This window comes from Rutidosis leptorrhynchoides, chromosome 10 (genome assembly GCF_046630445.1).
Source record: "Rutidosis leptorrhynchoides isolate AG116_Rl617_1_P2 chromosome 10, CSIRO_AGI_Rlap_v1, whole genome shotgun sequence".
Classification (NCBI taxonomy): Eukaryota; Viridiplantae; Streptophyta; class Magnoliopsida; order Asterales; family Asteraceae; genus Rutidosis; species Rutidosis leptorrhynchoides.
The window spans coordinates 146,338,668-146,347,661 of NC_092342.1; the positions used below are offsets into that span (position 1 = coordinate 146,338,668).

General features: G+C 26.4%; 1 protein-coding gene across 1 annotated transcript; it reads left to right on the forward strand.

Moving 5' to 3' along the window:
- The first annotated feature begins 7,280 nt into the window (after positions 1-7,280).
- LOC139870674 (uncharacterized) lies at positions 7,281-8,292 on the forward strand. Its single transcript, XM_071858453.1, has 3 exons — positions 7,281-7,314; positions 7,868-7,964; positions 8,133-8,292. Exons 1-3 carry the CDS (start codon positions 7,281-7,283, stop codon positions 8,290-8,292), a joined length of 291 nt encoding a protein of 96 aa, XP_071714554.1.
- Positions 8,293-8,994: the final 702 nt, after the last annotated feature.

Below are 8,994 nucleotides of genomic sequence, written 5' to 3' on the forward strand. Positions count from 1 at the left end.
TTTTAATCTATGTTCTCATATATATATATATATATATATATATATATATATATATATATATATATATATATATATATATATATATATATATATATATATATATATATATATATATATAATACTCAATATTCAATAATCAAGTGGTGAACAGTAAATTGCAATTGGATTTGCAATTGATTAAAAATCTAATTTATTTAACACATATATAATAATTGTGGTAAATATAAATCAAAATAATTGTTGTAGTAGTGATCATGTGGGAACTTATTCACTTAATGGTCATGGCTTCGAAACCTGGCAGGCTTTTTTTTGCTTAGAAACTTTAAAATTGATTTTTTTAAAATCTTGTCGTATTTAAAACACAAAACATCAATGAATGAATGGTTAGACGCCTTTCATGGGTACTGGGTGGTTGTAGATTTGAGTCATGGGAGGCTTTCGTATCCGGATAAACCAAAACACATCTGAATTTCACTTTAGTCCGGATTTTGATTGTCATCCGGATTTCGCATCCGGATTCCGAATTCGGATTTAATCCAAATCTCATCCACACACGAATCACGAAAACACTTTTTGATTCTTATCACAAGTCCTAATTATATCATTTTTCATATAAAAATTCAGAAAATCACAAACTATAATTCAAGTTTCGATTTGATACATCAAAAATATAAACTCGTCACTCTTCTATTATACACAACAAGATCAGATTCATTAATTTTTCACTTGAGTTCTTCACTTAACAGCAAGCTTAACTTATTTTGGTCTCTGGGATGATACGAGCATGTACAGATCGAATTATTTGTAAAAATGTGATTGCTATCAAGTGTTTGAGCTTCGTAAATCATCTGGTCAACATAAAATCATAGGTTGATCCATCAATTGATTCAGTTTGACTTTTAACAAAATTTAAAGATCAATGAATTCATGAGTTCTGGTTGATATTAGATCCTTATTTCTTTTGACAAAGGTTAGGATTCACAATTGCAATAACTTTTATGAAGATGTCTACATCGCATTGGATTTGATTTCGAATTTTCAAGTTTCTATGAACACCGCTATTGTTCTTCGTTGATTATGAATTTTTGATGCTGTTTTGGATTAGAATTCTTCACAAAAATTGTATTTCAAAGCATCGAAATTAGAGTTTTGCTTATAAATTTGATATAATTCGTGAATCCTGAGTTTGTTATTCATATCTAATTGAAGATGAAGAAGTAGCAGTTAAGACACTGAAGGAAAAAGGTACATATTTGTATAGGCCGAAAGTCCGGATTTTGGTAAAGCGGTCTGGATTTTGATCTGATTTATATTCTAAATTTTGTATCATGTTCATATGAAGTAGCTGTCAGAGGTCTTGAAGAAGAATTGGAGATTCATAAACTTCTGTCCAAGTTTTCCTTATTCTCGGATTTGCAAAGGTATAACAAATTGTCTAGATTTGCATATTCAAAAGTAATAGGCTTTAGATTTCATGTGGACTTCAGGATATCAGCCAAGGCATAAGACCCATCCGAATGTAAGCTTCTTACTATGCATCCGGATTTGGGCTAAGGTGGGTGTAATTCCAGATTTTAGTGTGAACATAATGCTTCGAATTTTCAATAATTTGGGCCTCCAGATTTGAAAGTCCATTAGATGTCCGTATTTCATGAAAGGACCCGTTCGTATATATTATAAATGATTCACAATAGTTGATTACATCACGAGGTATTTGACCTCTGTATGATACATTTTACAAATATTGCATTCGTTTTTAAAAGACAAACTTTCTTTACATCGAAATTTGACAGGCATGCATACCATTTCGTAATATCCACTATCCAACTATAAGTTGACTTAATAGTAATCTTTGATGAACTCAATGACTCGAATGCAACATTCTTCAAAATATGCCATGAAAGACTCCAAGTAATATCATGAAAATGAGCAAACACACAGCGGAAGATTTCTTTCAATCCTGAGAATAAACATGCTTTAAAGTGTCAACCAAAAGGTTGGTGAGTTTATTAGTTTATCATAATCATTCATTTTCTTCATTTTAATAGACCACAAGAATTTCATTTCCAGTTCTCATAAATATACGTCACATGCATAGAGACAAAAATCATTCATATGGTGAACACCTGGTAACCGACATTAACAAGATGCATATAAAAATATACCCTATCATTCCGGGAAATCCTTCGGACATGATAAAAACAACATCGAAGTACTAAAGCATCCGGTACTTTGGATGGGGTTCGTTAGGCCCAATAGATCTATCTTTAGGATTCGCGTCAATTAGTAGATAGGTTTACTAATTCTTATGTTACCAAGCAAAAGGGGCATATTCGGCTTCGATCATTCACCCATATAATGTAGTTTCAATTACTTGTGTCTATTTTGTAAAACATTTATAAAAATTACGCATGTATTCTCAGCCCAAAAATATAAAGGGTAAAAAGGCAAATGAAACTCACCTATTGTATTTCGTAGTAAAAATACATATAACGTCATTGAACAAGTGCAAGGTTGGCCTCGAATTCACGAACCTATATTAATTATATATATATATATATATATATATATATATATATATATATATATATATATATATATATATATATATATATATATATATATATATATATATATATATATATATATATATATGTGTGTGTGTGTGTGTGTGTGTGTGTGTGTGTGTGTGTGTGTGTGTGTATGTGTGTGTGTGTGTGTTGGTCAAAATTTGTCTAACAATTTAGTTTAGGTCATAGTGTATCACAATCCTAATGCTCGAAACTAATATGCAAAAGTCAACAAAATTCAATTTGACTCAAAATGATTCCCAAAATTTATACATGATTATCATATAGTTTAAATATCATCGTTTTATATTTTTATATATTTTTAAAAGATTATATTAGAGTAAAAAAAAATATAATTCATTTATTATTAAAATTTATATAATAAAAATATACTTTTATATATCTTAAGTAGTAAAATTTATAAAGTTCATTTAATATCATAAAAATATTATGTTAGATTTTATTAACGTAATTATATTATTTGTATTACATATTTATTTGATAAAATAGTATTGATAATAATAATAAATAAAAGTTGTATTATTTTATAATAATAATTATTATTATTCTATTAATAAAAATATCAATATTTATATTTACTAAAAGTAATATTATGATAAGACAATAATTCTAATTATGATAACTTTAATATTTACAATACTTTTTAATATTAACTTTATAATATTAACTCTATTTAAAATGATAATAATAATGATATTTTATAATAACAATGACATTTCCATTAAAATAATAATTTTTGTTAAAATAATAATTTTAGTACTAACGATACTTTTAATAATAATAGTAATAATAAAAATAAGAACGGTAATTTTATCTAAATCAATATCTTACAATATTTTAATTTCATCATGATACTCATACTCATTATTTCCTAATCGTTTCGTTTAATACCTTTTAATCAACTTTTATATCGTGTTCATAATAATGATAATAATAGTAATCAAAATAATTAGGTGTTACTAACATTAGTTTTAATTACAATAATACTAATAATGATAATTACTATGACATTATTAACGATAATACTAATAATTATTTTAATGATAATATAATAATAATAATAACAATATCAATAACCATTTTTAAATAATGATATATATATATATATATATATATATATATATATATATATATATATATATATATATATATATATATATATATATATATATATATATATATATATATATATATTAATAATGATAATAATAATAATAATAATAATAATAATAATAATAATAATAATAATAATAATAATAATAATAATAATAAGATAATAATAATAATACTAATTATAACTTTAACGATAATAGTGATAGTAATAATAATAAAAATAACAATTTTTAATGATAAATCCTTTTATTGATAAAGATAATAATAATAATAATAATAATAATAATAATAATAATAATAATAATAATAATAATAATAATAATAATAATAATAATAATAATAAGATAAAACTAGAACGACGATAATAACGACGATAATAATAATCATTTTTAATAATAATACAAAAATTCGATTCACTATAACTTCAAATCCGTTCGTCAAAACCATTCGATATCTAAAGGAAAAGTTCTTAATTTTTCGCTAGCTTTCCAACAATATGCATATCTTATACCTTATCTCAACCACATATATAACTAATTCAGGATTCAACATAACCTAACTAAAGGCAATATCAAAAGTACAAACATGCATAATCCTATATTCTTGAGCACTAGTCAGGGATACCCTATTAATATATAAAAGTTAATTTATGAGTACTCACGTATCAATATTGAGATTCAATATTGCAGGAAAGGTACGTAGACGCAACGAAGATAATGAACACTAGAGTGACCTCATGAGCATACCCATGAACCATACCCATCACCTCTATAGCTATAACCCATAATTTCCTTAGCCATATCCCGCTCATAAAACCCATGTTGCAATAGCTCGCGCGTACCCCTTGTCGTAGTATTTTATGTATATAAGTAACAATAATACTACTAATATTAATACTAACAATTTTGCTTAATATTAATACTTAATAATATAATAAACTTAATAATAAATATAATTATAATTATGTAATGTGACGATCCGGAAATTTCCGTCCAAATTTAAACTTAATCTTTATAAAATTTCGACTAATTTTAAATCAAACTCTCGGTACGATTTAGTAATTTGACACGATAAGCAAAGTCTGTAAAGTTGAGTCTCAAAAAGTTTTGGAACAATTTACATGAATGCATTACCCTATAACTATTTCTGACGATTCATGAACAATTGTGTGTAAATAAATATGTAAATAATTATGCATAAACAAATTCTATACATAAGTAATATTATATATTGTAAGTCATAAATGTTAAATATTAAATATATGTTATTATATAACATATATCACATAATTAGTACATACGATATAATTAATAAATTATAATGTTGAAAACATAATTGTTATAGTGATATTATTACTTTCAATAATACTATTAATATTAATATCAATATTAGTATTATATATATATATATATATATATATATATATATATATATATATATATATATATGAGGTTTAATACATTTAATCTGTTATATTATTAGTATTACTAATATTATTATGTATAGATATGAAATTTGATACATATAATTTGTATATTATTAATATTATTATTATTACCATTGTTATTAAAAATTATTATTATTATTATTATAGTTATCATTATTATTAATTAGTAAACTTATTATTAAATTTTTTTTATCACTATTATTATAATGAGTAGGAAAGTAATGAACTTAGTTATTATTATTAAAAATTTTCATTACTTTTATCATAAATTTTATTATATTAGTATTATTTTGATATTATTATTAATTCTATTATTATTATTAGGATTCTTCTTTTATGTAATTCATTATATATAAAAATTTACATATTGATACAAAATCAGTTAGAAGTAACTATCTGTATATTTTTTTATTCATTTGATTAATAATTTGTGTACTTCCTATCTCCAATCTGTTACCAGTCAATTTCAGTTAATCAAATCATGTTTATACTTCAATTATTCAACACATTATATATAACCTTAACTGCAATTTGAAATTAAAGAGAGAAAAATCAGAAACAGATACGTAAGCCTCTGTTCTTACACTTTTTGGTCATATTTCAATTTCAAACAAATTTTCAAAATGTAATAATGCAAAGTTGTTAGGAATCTCTTACTCAAACTTCCTGTAAAATCTCAAGTTCCAATTCTTGATAACGAGTTCGAATTTGCGAGTCAAAGTTATTTTGTCAAAAGTCAACTGTTTTGTTTTTGGAGAAATTAGAGCTTGTTTTGATGTTTTAAGATCAATCGATGATTCCAATAGTTTTTAGGAATGATTTGAAACATATTTCATGTTGTAAAGATTGTCCAAAACGAACTCAAAATTGAAAACATTAATTTTTTTTTGAAGTGTTACGAGCTTCAGCAGTATCTTTTTTCAACTTTTTTTCAATTTTTTTTATTCACAAGAACACTTTTATTTTTTTTGTTTCATGTTGTTTACAAGTCATAAATGAAAACTCGTTCGACTGTTGTTAAGTTTTGCCTCCGTTTGATTTTAATTTAAGGATGAAGAAGATGATGAACATGGTTTTAGGAAGTATTAGATAAGTATATATGGCTTGCATAATAAGTAATAAAGACAAGGCAGAGGGAATGGTTAAGTGTGTTTGCGGGTGAGCGAGAGGTCTTGAGTTCAAATCCGGTTCGGGGCATATATTTTTTTGAAAAGCTTTTTTGAAGGTAGTTTTCATTTCTAAAATTAATATTATTATTTTTATTATTGTTATTATCATTAGTAATATAATATAATTATTACTATTATTATTACTAAAATAAAGAATTTATGATCAATTATTATTATTGTTATTATTATGATTATTATTTTTATCAAAATAAGTATAAGTATTGATAATATCATTATTATTATTAAAATAACTATTAGATATATAAAACCATATTTAAAACAGATAACCTAACTATATTTTTAATAAGTATTAATTAATTATTCAAGATATATAAAATAAAAATATTTAAGATATGACATATGAATCATTAAATATAACAAGTATATTAATATTATTAATATATGAACTTGTTATATGTTTTAATATATATATATATATATATATATATATATATATATATATATATATATATATATATATATATATATATATATATATATATATATATATATATATATATAGATATATATATATATATATATATATATATATATATGAATGATATAGGTTCGTGAATCCAAGGCCTACCCTGCATTGTTCAGTTTCGTCATGTGAATATTTTTACTACAAAATATCGTAGTGTGAGTTTTCATAGGTCCCTTTTAATTGCTGTTGCAATATATATTTTTGGGCTGAGAATACATGCGATGTTTATATAACTGTTTTACGAAATGGACACAAGTACTAAAAACATATTCTACGTTGAGTTGTACCACTTTTCATATTTTTCCCTAATAGCTTGGTAACTAAAATTTATATGTTGTAAGAGCATGTAAGCGCGAATCCTATTGATAGATCTATCGGGTTTGACCACCCCAACCGGGCTAGTCGCTCTAATATCGTAAACGGTTGCATAGTACTTTGTTTTTACTACACTTGGAATTATTCAAGTTCTGTCAATGTATTACGACCGGGATTTAACCAGTTGCGGCCGTGATCAGCTCCAGACTCAGTAAAACTTCAATTTCTCGCGTCTAAACATACTTTCAGCTTAAATATAACCAATACTCAGCAGAAAACAACCAAAACATTAAACCAAAGACCTCTGGAGCTAGAATTATCATTTTATCTCCATTAATCACAAAAGTCTTCATATTTCCGCAAATAAATAACAATAAAGGACCAATATCGCGATGTAATATATGTATAATTTGACCGATATCACTCATTAATTAGGTGAGAGCTCTCTGGAACTTTTTGGAAAAATAATGAAGTTCCAGACCCCCTTTTGGCCTTAAAACATGTTCATATCATATTTATGCATAAGCCCTTCAAGTTACTACAAAGCTGACAAAATTTGTCCCACGTACTAGTAACACTGATTGACTGACCAATGGCTGTTACATGGTTCTAAAAATAACTTTAATTACTCTCACGTATACCCACATAACTGTAAGCCTAATCGAAGGACGGTTCAATGGAATTGTGGTCGACGAGCACGTGTTATGACTTAATTATTGGACTGACACACTTCCGGCCGTTAAAGAAGAAGATTTGTTTACTTCTTTAATCGGCAAGAACAGCGACGCCGAAGTTGATTCCCTTGACAATGACAATGAAGTTCAGAGCAAGGATAATTCACCGTTCACTAAATTAAATGATTAAGAGAAAGTTTTACATATCAAGTATAATCATTTTTACACGTATATTAGTTAATTCATTATTATCAATTTTATTTATAATGAATGCAATTAATAATTTCAGGAGGGGGATATCAAATTTTATGCCAGAAAATTGAAGTAGTTTGAAAGCTTGACTGATGCGGTTTCTGTTTCATCTATTCAAGAGATTGTTAAGGAAGAATACGCTTACAACAGAAAACGAAAGAACATGATTAGCCATTCTATATTATCAGACATGTTTCATACATCGACTATGAAACGATCACAACCCGTTTTCGAAAAACGATAATTTTCTTTAGGTTGGTTGACCACCATTTCCAGTACTAAGGCGCGTCGTGTGATGCCCCGTACAAAACCATCGTGTACGGACCATCAACAACAGGATCATTACAAGGTTAAGTACTATATGCGTTTTTAAAACAGAGTTTGCATTCATTAATAAAAGGTGACGTCATAACTAACATCAAATGTTTTACAATCCAAAAGCATGCTTCGCTAAGTAGAAGCAATAAATAAGTGTACGTGACCACAATGGTCGTTACAAGTCATAGTTCAAAAGTACAAATGTTTGAATGCAAAATAAAGTAGTTCATGCGATGACAACTCTAAGCAGCGGGTGTCTACAGCACGACTAGTACACAGCGGAAGCTAACCTCAAGTACCTGAGAAAAACATGCTTAAAAACGTCAACACAAAGGTTGGTGAGCTATAGTTTAAGTATAACAGTATGTAAGGTAGGCCACGAGATTTCAGTGCTACAACGAGCGTTTCAAAATAGTATGATAAAGTATATGTTAACCGTGGGCACTTGGTAACTAACTTAACGTTTATACCCCCTGAAAGTATACTTGGCAAGTGCGTATGTCTACGAAGTATTAAACACTCGTTAAATGCTAGCGCGACTAGCCCGAGTGGGGATGTCAAGCCCTATGGATCCATATCTAAGATTCGCGTTCACGGTTCAAAAACCAATGATTAAACGTTACCGAGC